Source organism: Penicillium nucicola (assembly GCF_028828085.1).
Source record: "Penicillium nucicola strain IBT 29836 chromosome Unknown utg000001l, whole genome shotgun sequence".
NCBI lineage: Eukaryota > Fungi > Ascomycota > Eurotiomycetes > Eurotiales > Aspergillaceae > Penicillium > Penicillium nucicola.
Genome location: NW_026643125.1, coordinates 2,182,011 through 2,204,270, shown reverse-complemented (window position 1 = coordinate 2,204,270; position 22,260 = coordinate 2,182,011). Strand labels below are relative to the sequence as shown.

The 22,260-nt window shown below is 47.7% G+C and overlaps 6 protein-coding genes across 6 annotated transcripts; 1 reads left to right on the top strand and 5 right to left on the bottom strand.

Annotated features, from left to right (window-relative positions):
* Positions 1–1,933: 1,933 nt before the first annotated feature.
* Positions 1,934–3,193, bottom strand: N7511_000834 (uncharacterized protein; the record flags this gene model as incomplete). The annotated part of the gene is made up of 1 exon (XM_057123259.1): positions 1,934–3,193. One exon carries the CDS (start codon positions 3,191–3,193, stop codon positions 1,934–1,936), a length of 1,260 nt encoding a protein of 419 aa, XP_056988992.1.
* A 2,602-nt stretch (positions 3,194–5,795) lies between these two features.
* On the top strand, positions 5,796–5,996 carry N7511_000833 (uncharacterized protein; the record flags this gene model as incomplete). Its single annotated transcript, XM_057123258.1, has 1 exon — positions 5,796–5,996. The coding sequence occupies one exon, from the start codon at positions 5,796–5,798 to the stop codon at positions 5,994–5,996; it is 201 nt and encodes a 66-aa protein (XP_056988991.1).
* Positions 5,997–6,432: 436 nt separating this feature from the next.
* On the bottom strand, positions 6,433–7,598 carry N7511_000832 (uncharacterized protein; the record flags this gene model as incomplete). Its single annotated transcript, XM_057123257.1, has 4 exons — positions 6,433–6,631; positions 6,700–6,871; positions 6,996–7,525; positions 7,588–7,598. The coding sequence occupies 4 exons, from the start codon at positions 7,596–7,598 to the stop codon at positions 6,433–6,435; spliced, it is 912 nt and encodes a 303-aa protein (XP_056988990.1).
* Positions 7,599–13,406: 5,808 nt separating this feature from the next.
* Positions 13,407–13,879, bottom strand: N7511_000831 (Zn(II)2Cys6 transcription factor domain-containing protein; the record flags this gene model as incomplete). Its single annotated transcript, XM_057123256.1, has 2 exons — positions 13,407–13,667; positions 13,715–13,879. Coding segments are annotated over 2 exons (426 nt in total), but the record flags the coding sequence as incomplete, so codon positions are not given.
* A 1,162-nt stretch (positions 13,880–15,041) lies between these two features.
* On the bottom strand, positions 15,042–15,404 carry N7511_000830 (uncharacterized protein; the record flags this gene model as incomplete). The annotated part of the gene is made up of 1 exon (XM_057123255.1): positions 15,042–15,404. One exon carries the CDS (start codon positions 15,402–15,404, stop codon positions 15,042–15,044), a length of 363 nt encoding a protein of 120 aa, XP_056988988.1.
* A 3,721-nt stretch (positions 15,405–19,125) lies between these two features.
* On the bottom strand, positions 19,126–20,509 carry psoB (hydrolase psoB; the record flags this gene model as incomplete). Its single annotated transcript, XM_057123254.1, has 2 exons — positions 19,126–20,424; positions 20,474–20,509. The coding sequence occupies 2 exons, from the start codon at positions 20,507–20,509 to the stop codon at positions 19,126–19,128; spliced, it is 1,335 nt and encodes a 444-aa protein (XP_056988987.1).
* Positions 20,510–22,260: the final 1,751 nt, after the last annotated feature.

The window sequence follows — 22,260 nt, the reverse complement described above, 5'->3', positions numbered from 1 at the left end:
TGCAGTGGCCATTTTCCGGCGCTTCCTGGGGGCCAGTGTCCCGTAAGATTCCTCACAATGCTCTGTAAATTCATATTGCGAAATGCAATATGATTGCTGGACTCCAGTATCTTGCCTGTACTGGTCTGATTGTGTCGCGTATGCACTCCTCGCGGAGTGGTTATAAACCGGAGTGTTGGTTTGGGGTAGGGAGCCCATCAGGTCATCTCCACTGCACAACAGTAACTCGAGTGAGCTAATCGCTGGCTTGATCTGATTCAAATACACAACATCTGGGAATAGCGCCGACTGCTGAAGATGTTTGAGCATCAATCGCATAGCGCATGGGTCCTCCGTGAAGCCAAAGGTGGTGATCTCGGATGCGATTGAGACCACAGAAACACTCATGCAGAGAAGCACCACGCTTCCCTTGCTATTGACAGGTACTCTTGGTACCAAACATGTTTCGCGCCTTAGCTGGAGTGCATTAAGGCCTTGGGCGGATACTTGTTCGATCTGACAAAGAAGAGAACACAGGTGGTCTCGAAGCTCCGCTGCCGATATACTAGGTGGGACAAGATTCTGCGATAGCATCCATTTGTGAATCTGCTTCCAAATTCTCTGCGTCGCTTGGTCGGTCGTGTGCCATTGTGTTTGCTTCATCTCAGAGGAACTCTTCCCCGCCAATGCAAGGAACCCAGTCCCTTTTGTGACGGCAGAGTAGATCATGGATCGGTCGGTAATCTCCAACCGCCGAAGGTAGACATGAAAGAAGATGTGTATAACAAAGTATGAAAAGTAGTTGTGAGAATGACAGGCGTCCATGAACCAATGCGGGTGTCTGAGATAATGGAGTGCCAAGAGAAGAATCCATGGTAGCTGCAGGGAACTGGTCTTACAATGCTTCAGCTGAAATCCCGGGGCAAGCTGGCTTTTGAACAAAATTGTGGCTCTCTGGGAGATCCTGCTCGGACAGGGATCAAAATCCATCAAACCCTGGCTTCAAAGGGTCCGCTCACATCGATTTAGAATCAGACTTGAATTTGTAAAACACCCGATGTAGTATTTGGTTGACCATATCCTATAAATTTATAACATATTTGTGAAACACGAAGACAAAATCTGGTCCACCTTTCTCATGATCCACAATGTCCTGGGAACAGTGAATCCCCAAATCACGAAACCACAGACATGCATTGTCGCCAGTATGTAGAGATAGCTCATCATGGGCTCAAGCCCTCTGGTCATGTCGTTGCTCTAGGGTATTACCGTTAATGGGGCCAGATCGTTCCAAATATGGTGCGGAACCCGACAGTTTCACTCTTTCGTACACTAGTATTCGGTGGAGACTCATTGGAGACTCATAGATAGGTCTGGGCATTTCAAGTGGCGCAGTGCGATGATAGGAGAATGGTTTAGGAGGATATTGGCTGCACCGATCTGCATTCATCATCGAGTCGCGGTCTCATCGTCGAGGTGGATTGAATCTCTGGGAAGGAATGTGGACTTGGAAGAACAATGCAATCGCCGCTAACTGTCGAGTTTGATCGTTGCGACCCATTGTGAGAGTCGGTGCGCCTTCTTTCCATGTCTTTTTTCGTACGTCAGCAAAGATGGGGTGGATTGTTATCCGTGTGAAGTTTAATGCGTACCTGAATCATCATTTGGGGACCAGCAAAACGCAATATTGACTGGAACACTAACTTGAAAATGCATCCATCCCAAAGTCTGTTCTACCAGCCATTGAACAGTAATTTTTCTCATCTTTATCGATGCGAAAAACCAAAAGAAAAGTCCACTGGATCCTAGGGTAGAATTACGGTACTTTATAAGTTAGCAGCAGTGTGCTATGGTCTATCACATCATAAAAGGCAAAAGAGTCATTACTATCCATGTATCGCAAATGCCAATCACATATTGGCAAAAATTGTAATCACTATCAGTGAACTACACTTCACCAATTAAGTTTCTCTAGAGCCTCCGTCAACTGGTGCAATCCAGCGTGCCTTGTTTTCACTTTCATGCCCACAAGTCCAACTCCACTACCTACCCGGTTGAGCGCTCGGATCTTTCGTTCCGCGATCTTTTGTAAGTCTAAAATTGTGACATGGAACTCGTTTTCGTCCTCCTTCCAATCCGGAAACATTCCCTCTCGGTAAACAAGGTGAAACTGATCGGATGTCGCACACACTTCATCCACAATTTTGATGAGAACATCGCAGACCAAAACTTCACTTTTTGATAAAAAGTGCTCTTGATGAATCAGGACTTCAAACAGTTCCGCGCTTCTTGCTTCCGTGTTCCCAGCTGCAATAAAGAGAGCTCGACTCCAGTCTTGGTACTCAGTGTGACCAATAAGCCAGCCTGCAGCCTTGGTGCAACAACATGTCGATGCATATTCCAAGATATTTCCAGGGGGCTGGTAATTTTTATTCCAGAGCCACTCAAACATTGCTTCTGGGTTTTCCTGTGCCACCACGTGGATCCAGGGTGATCTGTTGGCGTTTCCTAACTCCAACCCTTGATCCAACAGCGTTTGAGCAAGCCCAGGATCCACGAAGCGACAAATCTGCCCAATTTCGTAAGGCCCAAGTGATGACAATGCGCCCTGTGGTTGTGATTTCACGCGCTCCCAGCAAATTCTAAACCAAGGCTCACTCCATGTAGAAGATTGCAAAATTGATTTGCTATGTTCGCCCAACCGATCTATCAAAAATGGCTGAAGCAGGTTCTCATAGCTCATCGATGCTACTATCAAAGCTCCCTGCTCGAGGTTGTTGTCCTTATATGCAATCCAATAGAGGCTCTCTCCTGTGTGACAGAAATATGCAGCTTCAATAGTGTTTCGACGAAGCAAGAATTGGAAGCACTGTGAACACTTTTTGATAGACCATGAGGCCAAGTCGTAGGATGCGTCCTTTTCCACTTTCAACCGGTTTGGTTCATCATAGGAAAAATCAGGCAACATCTTCCAATTTGCTATGATTTGGTTCTGAAGCGAGCGACTCTGGAAGACAGCCTCAATTCTTGACTTGATAATGCTTCTCACTTGCTCTTGATATAGCTCCATCATCGTGTGTAGGGCCTCGTGTGATCCGTTTGGTTCAGAGAAAATGCTGGCTTCGATAATCGAATCTATGAGCTCCGGTGGCAGACTCTCGATTCGGTCGAGTAGGGAAGGGTCACCGAGTTTATCTTCATTGCGGTGGCTCATGTTGATAAAAATGTTTTTTTGGACGCTGAAGAACAGAAGAAAATCACTTTATATCTATCTCGAGGTATGGAATCATCGCCATGTATCGGTCTCTGAGTACAGAATTAAAAGAGCGTAGCGATTGAAGAGCTCACAAAAGATACATTCATGCAGCCAGTCCTTTCCGTCACTCATTTGCTAATTTGGTGTGTGAAATTTAAGAAGTTTTGTGAGTGATAATTTACAGACTTTATTACTATTATGACATAATAAGCAACCCCAAATCAAATAGAAAAAAATATGGCAATACATTATGTTATCAATATGATTTTGAACTACACAAATACGCGCCGATTTTATGTGCCTTGACCCTTTGGCTGGAAATTGGGAATCTATATTATTATTTCGTTCCGACTTGAGGGACCAGTTGAATTCATTAACCCCATTTGTATCTTAAATATCACTTTCGGATTACTTGCTATGTAAGTGCGAGATGAATCGTGAATGAGAAAAAACCAAATCGTATTTCCGAAAACCCAGAAAAGAAAATCTTCATGAAAGATTTAATTAAGGAATCTCACAGAGTAGATGTGAACACGATATCTCCCCAGTTGGTAAAGACTATCGGATTTTAAGTACACTTGGGGAATTCAAGCTGGAACAAGAAAAGCACAAAAGACCGCCTGTATATTGCTATTGGTCGTCTTCGTTGAGCTGTACTAGAAGATGGCGATTTGGGATCATGTAGACTGTATGGGTTGCGGTGTTGGTGGTCTTGATGGCAATTGGCCTGAAGTATAGCGGTGAAGCTCATCACGATAGTGATTCCTTTCAGATTTGTAAAACTCAAGCTGCGTTTGAAGAAATTTGATCTTGTTTTTCTGAGTTTCCACGCATGACTTGAGCTGCTTTGCTTCCAGTGTGCGATTGCGAAATCGCCGAGATGCATCACGGTTTGCTCTTCGCTTCCTCGCTTCCGACGAAGATCCTGTTATGAGATCTAATTTGCATGGAATCGAATTTTCCATGTAGCCATTTGACCGCTTTGAGTTGTGCTGAGATGCAGAAGGACCTTGCTGCGGTGGAGCACCAGGGAAGGGTGGAGAACCCTGACGATCGAGAAGACTTTTGAGATCCATTGCGGGAGGGAGCAACAAACTCTTGATTTTAGGGTGTCAAGGTCTCGGAATCAATGACCGGGGAGTGATCTTTTAAAAATGCATTCGTGATGTCCAAGCTGAATTTGAACGGAATATCTCTCAAATTTATACCAATTAAGCAAAGGCTTTCTAGTGTTCGGTACATCGAAAGGGATCCCGAAAGATAGCTTTCAGCTTTACCAGAAAAGTATTGTGAACGAAGTACGAAGATCAGATTTCAGGCTCATACAAAACAGTAGATTTTGAAAAACCAAGGAAGCGGTCAATTACCGCAATGACTTTTGGTAATAGGCTTTTCATCATTCACCCAATCTGGATACTTTGTCATAAAACGCTAGAGTGCGGACAGCAGCCCCAAAGTTGGCTCAACTGATCTTTATTTTCAATCGATTATCGGATTCTACTTGGGCATGTCCATTAATGCCAGTACATCAATTCGTCATCCGATCAGATCATTCCAAAACGCTAAATGGAAAATGTTGACATATAATTGAGACATGGTTCCAACCTCTTATTGGAAGAACACAAATATACTGAGGTGCATGTACATACAAATATAAGTAGAGAAAAAGAAAGATGAGTTTTCTAGCGTAGACTGTAGACAAAAGTTCGGACTTATAGAGCCTTTAATCCATTATAAAATGGAGGTCATCCATTCACTCTGTACAAAATGGCTGGTACGTTTGACCGACGGAGTTCATAGGGGTTCGGTAGTAATGTTGAGCAGTCTCGGTCAAATATTCCTGGCAGTTCATCCGGGGAGAGGAAACCCTGTGAATGGTCGCCAGTGCGCCATAGATCGCTGGGCTGGCGATATCTCGGTGAAGGTATGTCTTGAACCTAGGGCATGGGGCCGATATTATATGGCGCCGCCCATGAGGTTGTTATTAAGTAGTTCGAGTTTGAGTGGTTGAGTAAATGGAGTTATTCATTCATTGCTTGCCGAATGGGGACTGATCGCATATATGCGATCAGTCCCCATTCGGCAAGCAAGCAAACAATAACGTAAGCATGCCTTTACAACCTTGGAACGAGATTTCGGATAATAAATACAAGGAAAATCTTTCTCGCAGATTCCAAGTTGGTACATGTCGGGTATTGGTAGGGATTTTTTCTAGCATTTTTCGCATCAGGATGGGGGTCTGGCATTCAAGTACTATATACTCTGGTCAGGCTGTCATCTCACAAGGTTGTCATGCGCCCACGACGAAAGACGGGCATCGAAAGTCACGGGACCCGTCAAAGTGCCCCTCTCACCCCGCGATTGTTCCAGTATTCTATGACGATAATTCATTCCTCTTTCATCTACACCTCGGTCGCTTCAAACTTTTTCTCGCTTGAACAAAGAGGTACACGCATCCATCTGCATACTCTATCGCTTTATTTGACTCCACGTTGGACAATTGAGATCTACTGCCGGAGTTTACAATACTCGTTCATATCTTGTACTAACTCGACTCAGCATGACAGACTCATCTCTCAGCGAAGACGCAAAGATCTTGCTAGATGCTCTCGCACTAGCACTCTCCAGCATAAAGTCCCAAGACGATGGGAAGGGAAATCTCGAGTATGAGCACAAAGAGGTTTCGCCTTTCGTTCAGCCTCTTCTCAGAACAGTTGGCCTTCCAGTATGGTTGGAATTTCCATGGATGATGACCTACTAATTCTATTCTCAGGGTTGGAAATTTACAGTCTGGATGTGGCACACATCTTTCAAATGGGAGAACTTACCCGGCCCCGTCAACATTATACCTATCTGCAACATATCAGAATCAGCCAGAAGCGAGCCGGGAGGTGCTTTCAAGCATGGTTTGATGAGAAGAATCGATGGGAATGTTACAGTTGAGCCTAGGCTCGCAGCTATCTTTGCTGTGCCCCATATCACAAGGTATGTAGGAAAGCCGCCCGGCCCTTTCCCATAGCTAACATGTGCCTAAGCTGATCGCATTGGGACAAATTGATGGGTCAATAACTCCGCTTCCAGCTTTTACCTTACTATCTCTTCTTTTGTCTCTTGCATGTAGCTACTAAACCAGGGTTCATTCTCGTCAGCCTCCCTGCCGGCTTATACGCTTCATCCGTTTCTTTCCCTCCCTTGTGTCACGAATGGTCTGCGCCACCAGGAAACACCTGGTTGAAGGCGTCGAAATCCACCACCGAGTCGTTGTATGCATATGTAAATGGATTGAAATCCACGATGGGTTCGCTGTATGCATGTGTGAAAGGATTGAAGTCCAGGGGGGCATTATTGAAGTAGTTCTCGTATATCGGAGAAATGAGTAGGATGCTATAGCCCAAACTATTGCAAATATCAACTAGCCTGTATCAATAAGCACGTATTTATCAATATTCACGAGCTCAACTTACTTTAACTTATTATTGCCGGCGATTATCTTGATGAAACAAGGAAGGCAGTACGGACTGAAGCCATCCTCAGCGAGAGGAAGTGCTAGATCGGGTGTCCCCATATCTGTCACGAAGGTTTCGTAACTGTTTTTCGTGTATGCAAACCTTCCGTATTGTTGGATAGATCGCGGGACTTGAAGTGGTCAGCATCAAGAAGCTCCTTCAATGAGAATACCAACATAATAGAAAAGCTTCCCAACTTGAATACCCCCAGTTCCGTTCCAACAACTTCGAAATGCACCGATTTACCCATTTACACCCATATCGAAGTCGCCGGAGGTTAGATGGGCTAGTATCACTGATATACCGGCGCATCATCCAATCCACACTTTCAATCGGAGTTCCAATTTCAAGCATGACAACACATAACGACACAAACACAAGCTCTTGGTATTTGGCAATGTGAAGGAGGAGATTTCCTTGTATTTTTCTATCCTTTGCCAACGCGCCATAGTCGCATACTCGCATAATCAAAGCGCTGTATTCCGATGGGTTTTCGTTTGGGTATAAGTTTGACTTATTGTCCAGGTTTGAGGCTAACAGTCCACCACACAGGGCGTCGATGGTATTTTGATTGGTTTCTGGGCGAGATAATCCAAGATCTTTCTTCTTCTTAATCCAATGATCATTCTTCGTAATTTCTTCAATGAAATGTCTGAGCTCCTTCTTGCCTTGGGTCTCAACAACCGACGTTTTCTCAAAGGATGGCCGCTTGGAGAGAATGTTGCCGGGAAGATCGATGTCGCGATTTTGAATCGGGTCATAGTAGAGAATTTTGAGATCATCTCTAGTCGGCAAAGGAGAACACTCAGTCGAACCAGGGCCGCTTGGGCAAGAAGCCTGAGACACTGAACATCCATTTTGATGGTCTCTGGGCTGAGGATTCGTTGACGATTTTGATGTCAAAGTCAAAGTGCCCTGGTGAGAGTTCGCTAATGCAGTCGTAGGATTACTCGACTCAGAATGCGACAATATGTTTGCTGGAAGCATTGCACAGCGAAGTCGCCGAGTCACTAGAAACCCGACTGTTTCCTTGGCTTAGTGCAGCTGAAAGCTGACTCTCAAGGAACGCTATATAATCATTGTCATTGCCTTCGAATTGAAAAACCCGCTTTTTTTGAGACATAGTCGGTGGAGAGTCCAAAAAGATGGATAGAGTAGTTGAAAATTCCCAATATGGCCCTGCGTACCTGTCCGTGCTTTTCTTTCATGGTACAAAGCGGGGTAGCCCATATATGTGACAAATATGCAATCCGAAGAGTCATCCCAATGCGTCTACTCCAACCGGTCAGGCGCCATTTTATCGTTTTAGTATATCTGCCTCGTCTTGCCTGATGAGGTTTTGCGCATAAATGCGCAAACCCTCATCAGGCAACCCAAAGATGTAGTGTTTTCAGCCACTGGTCAGGTCTGCTGGGTAAGTTCATGCCGTTTTTAAGATGCACTAGTGTCCTTCTAACGCTGATCCAAACTACTTTGGAATTCATAAGAGTCTGCCTCGTGGGATCTGAGCATGCTTTAATGTGATGGATTGTGGAAGGCGCTAAATAATTGGATATCCATCTCCCGCTGTTTTCTGATCCCTTTTGTCCTAGCGTCGCGTCTGATGCGCTCATAAAAAGAATTGTTGACATCTTCAGCCCCTATCATCCATTGGTTTGTGTTTCCAAATTTGGAGTCGTGTATAGCTGGATCAATTACTCCTGGGCTTCGAATTACCTGTCTGAAGCGCTAAAACAGACAGGAAGAAGAGAGATAGAGGGCAAGGGAGCGAGCTATCTACAGATTTACATCTACTCACGCGGTCATGTAACACATTCGCTCCCCAAGACTTAGTCTGCTAAACGACATAGAGTATATAAAGCAGGGAAATTCCCGCCATTTGGAAACCTTTGTTCTGGATTGCTTGCAACGTTGATTTGCTGTCGCAGAGGATCGTTGCCGTTGTTGTTCCGTTATGTTCCGTTCTTGGCCGCTGGTGACTGATCTTGAGCACTGTACTGATAGCGTAGAAGATGCCTATGAGCTCTGCTACGTAGACTGACCACCGGTCCATGGGACCCACCTGGATCTGCTGGGATTCGATAACCTCGTGGTCGTTGTCGAGTGCAGCGACAGCAGCGCCTAGGTGGCCTTCGCGTCCCGAGGCGTCAGAATAGACCACGGTGGCGGACGTGGAGCGCACGGCGTCTGCCCGCGCCCTTGCCGTCTCTCGGTCTGAGTGGATCTCAATCTCCGAGAAGGGCTCGGTTCGCCACGGCGGTAGCGGTCGTGGGTCGATCGTCTCTAGTTCATCCTATCTTTCGAGCTTCATGGTCTTCAGGGCTTCCGCCAGTGGAAAACGAGCGTACGATCCGATGTTGTCCCTACGTTTTTGGGCTCGCCGCAGTGTGTCCCACATGGGGTGGTCGCGCGGCAGAGTGTGGAGGTTTGCGATGGTGTTCTGCGCTCGGTGGCGGAGACGGAGGTGCGTTGGTAGAATGTGTGCTTCTACTTCCACGGTGGCAGTGGCCACCGTCTTGAAAGCTGATAGTATGCGGATCAACACCATCCTCTGGACCGTGTTCAAATGTCGGAGATGAGTCTTGTCTCGTAGAGGGTCGTGCCAGACTGTTGACGCGTAGTCCACGACCGGGGTAACGCAGGCTTGGTAGAGCTGTCGCATCTGCTCAGGGCGCAGATGCCGCAGTCGACCCAAAGCAATGCTGACCTTGGTTGCGCGTTTGATCGCTTGCTGGATGTGGTCCTTCCAGCGGAGCTCGTGGTCGAAGATCACTCCTAGCAGTTTGGCGGTGGACGACGGTTCGACTGTCTTCCCGTTCATAACCACTTGGCCTTGGAGCTGCTCGCTTCTCTTCCTGGTGATGTGGATGAGTTCGGTTTTCTCGGCTGCGAAACAAGACCCGGTGCGCTGGGCCCATGCTTCAATGCGGGGGATGTCTTCAGACTGGATCTTGGTCAGGTTGTCGTCGGCTGAGCGGCCTACTCGCCAGCGAAAATAATCATCGATAAAGGCGGATGCCCCGCCGTGGAATGTGACGGCTTGGTCGACAAGGTCGGAGTTGAAGAATGCAAATAGGATAGGCGACAGGGGAGAACCCTGTGCTAATCCTGCATTCGCCAGCGGCGTCATCTCAGTGCGAAAGTCGTCGAATCCAATGCTTGCGTGGCGGTCGCTCATAAAGCTCGCGATCCATTTTCTCGCCACAGTTGGGATTTTCCTTGCCCGAAGGCAAGCGTCTAGGCTCACTTTGTTGACTCCGTTGAAAGCGCCTTTCAAGTCAAATGCCACCAGCGTTAGCACTTTCTGTTTATACCACGCCCGGTCAATCGCGTTGGAGAGAACCAAGAGGGCTTGTTCAGTGGTTCTACCTAATCGCCCTCCGAACTGGGTGTCCGGAAGCAGACCGTGCTTTTCTGCAAGATACGACAATCGTCGTGCCATTACTGCCTCAAGCAGTTTACCTAGTGTGTTGAGGAGTGAGATCGGGCGATAGGCCCCAGGGACCGAGTAGTCTGGTTTCTTGGGTTTCCGCAGCACCACAATCTTCGCGCTTCGCCATCGCATCGGGTGGTACCCTAAGTTAATGGACGCGGCGTAGATTTCCGTTATCTGTTTCTTGAGGTATATCCACAATTGTTTCCACACGAGCATTGGTATGCCATCTTCGCCAGGTGCTGATGATCCCTTTGCAGCTTTTAAGGATCGCTGGACCTCTAGCTCGGTGATGGTATACCACGGGAGTTCTGGAGGCGTCCGGGTGTGCCAGTCCTCGTCGGGTTCGTTCATTTGCGGGAAGAAGGCGCCTAGGAAAGCCTGCGCTTTCTCCTCGTTCTCTATGAGCTTCTCGGCACCGACGTGCAACGCCGGCACGCAGCCCCAGGCCTCTTGTGGTTTCATATAGGTGGCTGCTTTCCAGAGCTTCCCTTTCCCGGCTTCATCAAGGAACTGTTTCCAATGTGCCACCTTCGCCTTCTCGATAGCCCGGGTCCATAGTCGCCGTTTGTCTTGCATCTCTCGAAAGAGGGTCGCGGAGCGGGCGTCGTGTCGCCCAATATCTGCACAGCTTTCCTGCCACGTCCGGCGTAGTTGATTGACCTCGATTTGCTGTATTTTAAGAGCTGGGGTGAACCAGCGTTTGGAGTATGGTGTTGGTCGCAGGTCAGGGGTGTGTCTATCCACCGCTCTAGCCGTCGCCTCTGTGAGCTTTCCGACAATCTCGTCCAGTGCCGGTCTCGTCTTCACCTCCTTCCATGGGCCCAGTTGTCGACGTACGTCTTCGGCAATCTTGTACCAGTCCGCACGGTCGTAGGCTTTCTTAAACTTAGTGGTGGGCTGACGTTGGGGTCTTAGGTTCCATTCTGAGTATGTTGCGCGGTGATCTGACCCATAGTTCTCGTGGTAGAGATGGCACTTGATGAGCAGGCTTGGTCGGTTCGTTACCGTCTAGCCAATGGTGGTGTTCTTTCCCGGGTCGTTGAGGGGCCAGAAAGTTGCTGTCCCTCGCGGAAGGCAACCATGGAGGTTGTGCGTCTGGAAGAAGTTGACTAGTTCGCTAGCGTGTTCGACAAACTGTGGCTGGATGTGGTTGCCGCCCCACATCGGATGATGGCGGTTAAAGTCACCCGAGAGAATTACGCTTGTTGTCTTTTGGGCCTCCTGGGTATTGTATATGATTGTGTTCTGTATTGCCGTGAGGGCTGGTTCTGCCGACGCCTCACCCGGCGTAAATAGCGGGACACATGAAAGGTAAACCGAAAAGATAAGATACTGAGCATCGGCTGTCCAGATCTTGATTGCCGTGACGTCTGGGTGGTCGCAGGTGATCTGTCGATGGAAAGAGGTTGAGACTTTACGGTTGACATAGATCAGGCTGCGAAACCGACCTGCATCGGTCTCGGCAGACGGTCGGTATAGTCGCCAGGCGCTGTGGTTAACGTGTGTTTGATAGGTGGTGATAGACGGTTCTTGGATCAGGAGCATATCCAGGTCCTGGTTTTGGTGGTCGTTGATAAGCGCTTCCATCCTCGGCCCCGATTTCATGATGTTTAACTGTAAAATGCGTAGGTTTGTCTCTAACATTGGGTGTTAGAGGTTGCCGGCGTTCGGCACTGGCGATCGCTGGTTGGGTGTTCACCACCGCAGTCGAGACATCGGGCTCTCACGCCCGGGGGACAGCGTTCTCGCTCGTGTTGGCCAGCGCAATGCCCGCATCGAGGCGTTTCTTTACATGACCATGCGAGGTGTCCAAATCGTTGGCACCGGAAGCATCTCTTTCTTTTTAGTTCACAGCGTTCCACGCTGTCGATGAATCTCCGGCCGGCCAGAAAGCCCTTGCCTAGAATATGGTCAACCCCTTCCGCGGAGTCGAACCAGATGCCGAGGGACGCGTGATGCCCCAAAGCCTTGTCTTTCTTCTTCAGCCACGCAATCTCCTCGATCCGGAGTCCTCGTTCGGTGAGGTCGTTGTCTTTCATGATTTTCGCAATTGCCTGTGTGTTTGCATTTTCGAGGTCAAAGTCCTCAGTCGGGGTCCGGTGTACCACGACGCCGAACCGCGTCTTGACCAGTTTTGTGTTGTTTCCTAGCTCGTTCAGCCATTCTGTGCTGTTGCGGGCCGCTTCCGCTGACTCTGTGTCTTTAAACCGGATGACATATCCAGTTTTGGTGGTGCCCACCCCGGCTACTTGGGCGTCTTGTGTGGGCGGTGCGTTCGACAGCGCCGTGCGGATTTGGAGGTTTGCGGTCTCCGTTGGGAGATATCGCCCAAAGGTGTTTGGTCCGTTGCTTTCATTGTCTCTAGGGTCCACAAAAGAGCGCTGAGTGCTGGTTCGGACGCAGCCTTGGTCCTTGTCTGGGTGCTGGTGGTTTGGTTGAGAAGGTGGGTGGCTCGCTGCTACTGTGGCCCATGAGTTTGCGGCCTGTGGTGAAGGGAGGGCGTCAATATGCGCCCGCAAGGCTCGAACTTCCTCGTGAAGTTTCTCGTTCTGCGTGTGGAGGACGTTCTGGTCGTGCTTCACTTCTAGCAGTTCGTTCTTGGTGGATTGGATGAGCTCGGTTTGGTAGGCGATAGTTTCTTTTAGGCCTTCGATCAGTCGGCAGATTTCCCGGGTCGTGACGCGTCCATTGTTGTCTCCGGAGCTCGTGGTCTCGGGTCGCGTTGCGGTGGTGTGGCCATCGCTCGGCCGAGCCTGTCTTCTGGTCCGAGGCGCAGCGGTTGGGTTAAAGTTGTCCAACGCGTTGGTCGTTGTCATTCCAGGCGTGCGAGGGGGCTCGGGCCCTCCCGCATGTGGGTCCGCCATCCCTTCCGTTCGGTGCACAACAATTTCTCCAGTACAGGATCCTTTCTCTGGGTGCACTCTGCTTACAGGAGCTTGGCTGCTATCGGCTCTCTCTATAGTGCCAAAGGGTATGGTTGACTACAGGATGATACTGTACAGGAAGGATCGAAATTAGTTTCACCACTTGCACACGGAGATTCTATCTCAAACCCTGTCCCGAAACGCACTAAACCTATTTCGCCTTAGCCGAAATGCTAATACCGAATCCTGCCAAAGACGGTAGGTACTGTAAAGAGAAGTACCTGGCTACATGAATTTGTCCTCAAGCTATTTTTCATCTCCAGTATTGATATTCTAGAATTGAGAAAGTCGAGAATCTATGAGCATCACACATTGCTGGATATCCCGTGTCCATGAACAAGATAATTGACGGCTTCTTGGTCGGTTGGCAGATTTCGAAACTCCTGAATCAACGAGGATATCTCTTCCGACGTTCCAGAGCGCAGCTTCGCGGTCATTTGGAAAAAGGCGACACGGAAGTTTAGTAGCTCAGCGGTATGAGTCTTGCGTCTCCGATCACGGGCTGGATCATACAGGCACTCGCGATTTTGAGTTGTACATGTCATACAAGGGTTTGTACCAGAGCACTGCGCTAGGTCAGCTCTGTCGTCGAAGGGAGGACGATAATTCTAACCTTAGATCTTTTTCTCTGACACTCGGTACAGGCCAAAGGGACCTTGCGTCGCTGTTTTGCCGGCAAGGTCAGATTCAGATACTGATTGTTGAATTTCTGATCACTAGGCAAAAGCTCGCGAAGAAGATTATTCTTAGACATTGCAGGATTTTGTGAGTGACGGCACTTTGTGGATAGAGAGGTTCAGATTTGAAAGTGGGATTTGGGAGAAACACTGAGAACCAGGGACTCAAGTTCCGTTTGTTCTCCTTTCACATCCTTGCTCGCAGTTCTCTTTGTTTGCTTAACAGAGAATCACCCATAGCAAACAAAGAACCTAGCTATGGGACCCACCATTGAGAAACACTCCGCGATCTTATTGGCAGATTATCCATATCTATCAAACGGACTATCGGTTTTCATTGGCTATTATACTCCCTAGAGCATCCCCGCATAATATTGATGCACAAAACTTATCGAAAGGTTTGGTCTCCCTCGTCGACACAAAGCGACTTCACTCAATACCGGGTTACCGACTATCGCTAGAATTCTTTCCGTAATGATAACGTCACAGGAATGTCCTTCAGTTTAGCTTGTTTGCAAAATGTAGCGGCTCAAATACTAAATACACTGCAGGATTCCTACGTGATTTATTCTTAGCCTATCGTTACAATACTTCCAAGAGCGGGGATCAGGATATCGACTCTGGTAGGTCTATAGCGTATCTTGAAAGAGGGTTCGTATGATCAGCTCCCTTCCAGAGAACTAGTTTGACCGAGCCAGGAAACTTGAAATAAAGCGCAGGACGCGGTAATCAGTCCGCTCCCGCCCGATAAGAAGCAAGTAATGTGTCATGGCCCCAAGCTTCCAGAGACTGCGAGCGTACCAAGTCACGTGTATTTTCTGTATTTTCTATGTTAAGACCCAGCATCCCCTGTTTCGTTCTTAGGGTTTCTAGAAGTTTGACTCAGAACCATGGAGGTCTATGGCAGAAGCTATTCTTACATGTATGCTGTTATTTACAGGTGTATTGAGTTACTGCCAAGACAGGAGTTCAGGGGAGATAGAATCCCAGTGCGCAAGTGGTGAAACTAATCTCGATCCATCCAGTAGTATTTAAACATCAACTAAAGAGAACACTTTCGGTCTTCATTCAATTGTCGATTTGATGACTGACCCTACAGGATGAACTGAACTATACAAGAGACTAAGCGACAAAGCTGATTTCGAATCTACATTTATACCATACAGGGAAAATTCTATGTCCAATGTGTACTCTGAATCATATGTTTTCTTTATTGATTGAGGGGTCGACCTTTCAGAGCATTTTGTGACCCGCAGAAACTATCTAGCTCCTTTTGTGTTGTTTTTCTTGCTTCAATGGAGGGCTTAGTCGGTGAGGCATGGGCCGCAGACGTCGCATCCATTCCTGTCGGGTTTCCTCCGTTGCAATGGCTTTCTCGTGTTCCAGCATGTGCGAGATATCACCATGGGCACCAAAGGCGGTAAGAGATGTCCACCACGTCTCCGGCTTCAAGCATCGCTGCTGAAACCGCAGTCGAAGTTTAGGGTGGTCTCGCTGCAATACCGATTCAGTTAGACTATTGGCACCCTTGGGCTTCCGCGGTTGCTTGCTAGGACTGCGACCAAGTAAGGGCATAGCGTCGAGCTCGTCCAAGTGACGCGTTGGCTGACGAGAGATGACAGGCATAGTTTCAGATGATGAGATGTAATATTTCGACTGGGGCTGTCGATGCTATTTATCGTCGCCATGACCAAACGCTTACCCGCGCTTACCCGAAAGTGTTCCTTGTCACACTCACTTGTTGCAGTCAACACATATCCCCAAATCGTCGTTCCTCACTTAACAGCTTGCAAGATGAAAGTTGTGTTCGCTAGCACAGCTCAAATTTGAGCAATGTCAGAAAGTTGATTGTACGCTCTTCCAAGTTCGCTCCCATAGTGTCATGGTCAAAGGGGAATCAGTGCGAGAACAAATTTGGTTTCTACGCCATCGAATTGGCAGTCAAGAGTCTGTAAGTTACTCTGAATCAGGCGGGATTATCTGATGGTTGGAAATGACGGTGCAAGACACAACGACCGAGATACATCATAAACGCTTAGTTCAGTCGCTCGGTCAAAAATGAGACTTGAACAGTTGATAATTAGCTTGTTGAAAGTGAGGGGTGGGTTCAAACCAGAAGCTGGAAGACCACTGGATCGCACATATGGGCTAGAACACATAGCCATCACTGGGACGACTCATCTAACAAGCGGCAGAAGCGAAATTAGACACATCAGCCGAGAGGGTGGGCTGCAAAGTATGAGGGCATGGTCGAACGAGACAATTCTTCAGATGGTCATTTGACGAATATTGCTAAACTGTGGTTGAGTCAACGCTGCCCAAGCTTCATAGCCAGCTGACAAGTCCCACCGGTCGATTAACTGTGGTCATCACTGACCGGTTGGCCCTCTGGGATGTTTACACTTGACCGATAAGTCGTCAAGAGACACAACCGCTCACGCCTGAGCTGAATATATGTCAAGGGTCTGAGCCTTGTTTGACGGATCAGTCATGGGGCTCGGAAAGCTTTTTTACCGCCGGTGTTGTAGATTTTTGAGCATTGAAGCTTTATTTTGTAGCTGAACGACGATTCTAGGCGTTTTTGGTGTGAATTGGCTAGATATGCTGCTTGGCCGGCTGCTTGGTGGTGTAGGTGTTCGGATAGATATACTAAGCTTTGAAAGGACCCTCTCCGTATTAATTGGTGGTACTAGACTAGTAGCTATAAAGCTATTTCGAATATAATTTAGCTCAAATGCTTCTAGTCGCGCGCGTTAGAAGTTATCTAAGAAATCAGCCTTGTCGATATGGTTATATCCCACGGGCAAGATCGCTCACGAAGCCACCGTACGCGCGCTTAAGCACTACAAATCACCCAACATCTAATGGTTTATAGTAGATGAGCTAAATGCGTCGGCATGCACAGTGGTATAATATCGATTTCTGTACAAATTCGGTCGAATTGAGGTTCAAGGTGACTACCATGACCAACAAGAATCAATAAATGAAACCGGCCGCGTACGCGCAAATTTGTTAACAGGATAGAGATCTTTTGTAAATAGCGTAGGCTAATCTTATCAGTAGTCTAACCGTTATCCGAGACCTCAAATCACCAGTCTTTCGGTAGGTTATCGAACCAAATAGCAATAGCAACATTACCTTTGAAATCACATATAGTGATAGCGAATAACCATCTGCACAAATTCCTTCGATCGCAGTGACCCATTCGCGATTTTCTAACTATAGAAGACGTCTCCGACCGTAGTATTCAACTAGCGTAACTACCTTTTGCGAGGATATAAGGCCCATTGCAAAGCCTGTCTCATCAAGGTTGTAGATATCCTACGGTTGTATCCCGTGTTCGTTAATCATGCTTTGCACGGTCGCAAAGCCGGTTTGTTGATCTTCTGGGTTTTCGTTCAATGTGCGCTGGTAGTCGTATCGCACGGAGTAGCGTGTCCGAAGCTCATCGCGACGATTAACGAAGTTTGATGGCCAATTCTTGCCAACCGTCAGCGGAGGGGAGCTACCGCGCGCAGCCAGTAGGATTTTAGCCACATCGCCTACAGTAGACGACCTAGGGTCTGCTCCACGCGTATCAATAGAGATAATCCAATCAACAAGTGAATCCTCTTCTAATTGGGTCAGTTTGTGACTAGGGTTACGTCTCTCTGCGATAGAGACTACCTCAGATGCACGCGTACGTAGGTTACTGCGTGGGATTTCGTTAGTATGAATTCAATTAGGTGCAAAACACCTTGAAACACTATTTATAGAATTTGACAAATTTCAACTGTTTTGTACTTCAGACATTTCTTCATAATATAGCTTTGCTGCTGCGCGAAGAGATTTGATTCGGCCATTTTTAATATAATCAAGGGCTAATCAAATCCTTGCCCTCTTGATTAGCCGATTTCTGCGAGGATTCAGAGCGAACTGGTGGTATGGTAGTTGGTTGAATTTGGTAATTTGATAGGTTGGTAGGTTGACGCGTTTTCTGATGAGGTAGCCAGGGTGACCGTGAGTTACGGTAATCTTTCTTCTTAATATTTCTCGTACATGTAATTTCGAAAACAGGTTACAACCCAGACACACTTTCTTTCTCGGAGCCTTACTTACGGCGACGCTAACCCTCAAATGACTAGTGATTGGTCTCTATAACAGAAAATTACTCCCATGTTTGGCTATGAGGTGTGGTGTAGGAATATGGTAATTATATGGTGCCGATGCCAACACATTCTTGCGTGGAAAGACTCCTTTGATGAGGGCTCTTCAATATGGATTGTTAGATGTTCTTGAACTACTGCTCATTCATCAGAAGATTGGCCTTCGTATGCAAAATCGGGAGAAAAAAAGTGCCTTAACATACGCCGTGTTGCAGGCAAAGGAAAGTTGATCAAGCCCCAGCCGAATATCGAAATCCGCGACGGACGCGATCGAGGTCTGCGTCCCATGGTCACTTGCAAAGGTCATATCGGATGTCTTCGGAGGCTATGGATTAAATGCAACGACTTGAGGCAAGGTCAGTCGAGGTCAATGGCCAAAGGGCAGGGTACGACGGGGCCAATTGTGAACATTGAATCAACTTGATTGTGAGGGCATTTCAAGTTCAATAAACCGTGAACGCCAACGTTGAAAGTTATAACTGTGCCCTGGTAGATACGCCACATGCTACATTATGAAAGAATTTTAAGATCTATTTAACACACTTGTGAAATATATTCTAGGTCATCATATCTCCCTTGCGGCTCCCATCATCAGCCTTTCTCGACTGGTATATCCGCTTATAGAAATGTTATATCGTCGATTCTGCACTAAATATGTAGCTCGAATAAGAGTAGGGTCAGCTTTAGCGGCCAAGTACATAGCTGACCGCTGAATACGATGTATTAATCTAGTGCTATAATGACCAGGCTGAGGAGCTATTCGATCGTAGGCAAGCCGCGGCTACAGTTATTCTCGAAATCGGCTTGACCGATATACACTCTCTTTCCAGGCCCCACCGCCAAGACCTAAGCGTAGATCATTTATTGAGCAGGCCCCGCTAAACTGAGGGAGCTCAGTAAATGCGCCGTGTATGTTAAAGTAGTATGCGATAGCGTATTGAAAGGAAGCCCATGGATTTATATGAAATTCAATGGTGGATCTCTGCAAATCATATGGAATGCCACCTTGCGCCAAGTAGCTTGATGGTCTGCTAGAACAACTCCTTTCTCGTTGTGACCATTACTTTCGAGACAGTGCTTAGTTATAAAACTAACATGTTATTGTAAGCTCTCGAACACAACGATGCTGCCCCAAATCTAACCGAACCGAAACTTGCACATCCAAGTGTAGAGCTCAGTTATGGATGAAACGATCCATTGCCCTATTTTTCAAAGACCTTATCCAGCCAAATCAGCGACTCAAGTGCAATTTGCTGCTCACCTCCGAGCCCGGAGTGTTCTCCAGCACCCAGCTCGGTCTTGAACAAGAAGTAATGCGACCTCTCTGGACCCAATAACCTCGCCATCTCCTCGGGCTGTACCGGCGCAAGGTTATCATCCTCTCCGGACCCCACAAAGACGGGACATTCAATCTTGTCAAGTTTCTCCTTGTCGAGGTAAATATCACCCATGCGTGAGATGAAAGTGTAAGGATCCGTCGTATTGAATGACCACATTCCTTGCTCGATGAGCCAGCGGAAGCTGGTTGGGACGTCTTGCGCAAGGGCAGCGGTCATGTAATTGTTAAACTCTGTTTCGTTGCCTGAAGAATAGAGTTCTGTAATTTGAGTGCCCAACAATGTTAGGACAGCACGCTTAAGGCTGAGCATGCCGTCAAGGGCAACGACCGCCGCGAGACGGCGTTCTTTTGTTGCTGCAAGTGGTGCCAAAAGACCGCCATAGGAGACTCCCATAAGGGCCACTTTGTCAATATCGACATCGTGTCGCGCGCGCGCGTAGTCAACTACCGGTGTAACCACCTCCCACCACTCGGGAATAAATCCCATGTCCTGGTCTCGGCGAACAGTAGGCTGCCCGGGACCCTCGTAGGTAATGCAGTTCCATCCGCGTTCAATGATTTCAAGACAGTTGCTGTGATAGATGGCTTGCTGAGATCCATCATACCCAGTGCCGACAATGACAGTTGGAAGGCGCCTTTTTGGGGCACCCTGGTTGGCAGGAAGTTGGGGGTTGGCCGGGTAGAAGTAGGCCGGAACCGTGAAGCCATCAGCCTTAAGCTCGACAAAAGTCCCAGGACGAGACAGCAATCCGACAGCCTTATTGAAGGCCACCTTCTGCTTGTCCCACACCGTGTAAATTCTCGGATCAGATTGGTTGCCATGCAGGAAAAAATCAGCAGCGCGGTAGTAGGATGACGACCTGAAGTAGGCTTCTCTGGCAGAAACCAAAGCCTTGTTCTTCTCAGCCTTTTCTGCTTGAGCGCCAATCTTTTCCGCGAGAAACGTGAACTCTTTGTACCAGCTCTCGAAGTCTCCAGCCTCAATGACAGCAGCCGCACGAAGGATTTCTCCTGACGCAGCGCCTCCTTCGTTAGCGAGGGAGAGGTACTCGCTGAGGATGAATGCAAACTCGGAATCGCTGCTTAGTTGGTACATTGCCGTAGTTGCATTTGTGACTGTAATATTCGGCGCGTAGGCCTGGGTTGGCAGCGTCCAGGCGACCTATAAAGATGTTAATAACTTCTCCTGGAGAACGAGCAAAGAGACATACGGGAAGAGAACCCGCGCTCAACAGCATGAGAGACATTGAGAAGCGCATAGTGATTGTGAACACTGGTAATCTTCCTGAAAATCAAAGTTGACGTGAATGGAAGAAAGCGGTTCGGATCCAGAAGATGGTTGTCTTCTATGGAACATCACGCTCTTTAACAATAGCGGCCCGCTCGGCATCGGTCATCTAAGCATTTATTTTCGCTCGAAAACGATCGGTAACTAAGATACCGAGATGAGATGTGTCGTGCCAAGCAATTTTATGTATTCCCAGGCCAGGAACAATCTTCGGCCTTCCTGAATAACTTGATTGCGGGATTTTTTTTCACGGACCATCAGCTCAAATACGGTTCCAAATCATAACTTTTAGGCCGTTTTCTGTTTCCTCGGGTCGACGTTGTCGCTAGTACCCGACATTGCCGGGATAAAACTTTCTTCCTCGCTTATTAGACTTAGTGACTATCTAATTGGGCGATCTACACACTCCATTCCCGAGAGCCAGGGCGACTGACTACTGTGCCTGGGCTTCTCGGGATTGATAGACGGAACGGATTCGGTTCGGAGTCGGCACGGAGACAATTCGGACGTCAACGGGTTGCCGAGTTTATTCTGAATACTCGGCGGAGGTTAGAATTTTCATGAGTTGTTGGGATTTTAATTAACATGATTAAGGTGAGTACTCGAAGTTGTCTCGGTGTATTGCCTTTTGGGCGGAAATCGTGGTCTTTCACCTAGCGCTCGGGTTGAAGCATCGACTACAGCCATAGCTGAATCAATTTGAGCGCCATTGTAAATAGAAAGCTTCTTCCTACATCAACGGCACCGGTGCATACATTACAGACAGAATATATAAAGGTGGTCTAAATTTTCTGCCCCTAATTATCCTTGAAAGTGACATCTCGGGACCTTTGTCGCAATTACCTTACGAATACTGCATGAAACCGGGTCTATAGATGATCCGTCGGCATAGCTTATGTAACTAGAATGGACCCATAAATAGCGAGAAGTAGGGGTAATGGAAATACAGAGTCATTTACATCTCCAATTGGCCGGATACAGTACAAATCGTGACAACCTTCTTCTGCTTAAGGCACCAATCCGGCCGAGGTCTGGCCGGTCAGTGTGGAAGGCGGTTTATCGTCTCTCCCACTTTCGGTCACGTGCGGACCCTTTCGGCCGCACGTAGTATATGTAGTTAGTCTACGAATAGAAATTCAGGCACCCTTTGACCTTCCTTGGATCACACGGGCTGGGTCCTCGGTAGGACAGCCTTTGAGAATCGCCTCCTGTAATTAATTTTATTCTTTTCCCGTGAGCTCAAGTTGCGATTGTTTGTCCATAGTAGATAGGCCTTCTCCGACAGAAATACGAGGTCCGTTCGGCGTGATAAGAGTTTATAAAATCCCGAAATAGGCCCGAATGAACCGAATGAACCGAATGAACCGAATGAACCGAATGAACCGAATGAACCGAATGAACCGAATGAACCGAATGGGCTTGGCTCGGGCTTAACAGGGAAAAGAACAGGAGGGGCGCTGACTTTCGGAAAGACTGTGTCGTTGGAATTTCCAATAATTATATAGGGCTGGAGAAGCATGAGCATTGTGAAAAGGGCACAATCAGTCGTTAATTATAACGTTTGTGGCCGAATAGCAATTCGGACCGGTCGGACAGCGGAACTTTTCACGTGATTTTCGCCGAATCTGGGCATTAGTGGCTAGGCTGCGGCAAATCCGTTCCGTTGGATGTCCAAGTCATATCCGCGGACATCCAACGAATGTCCGCACT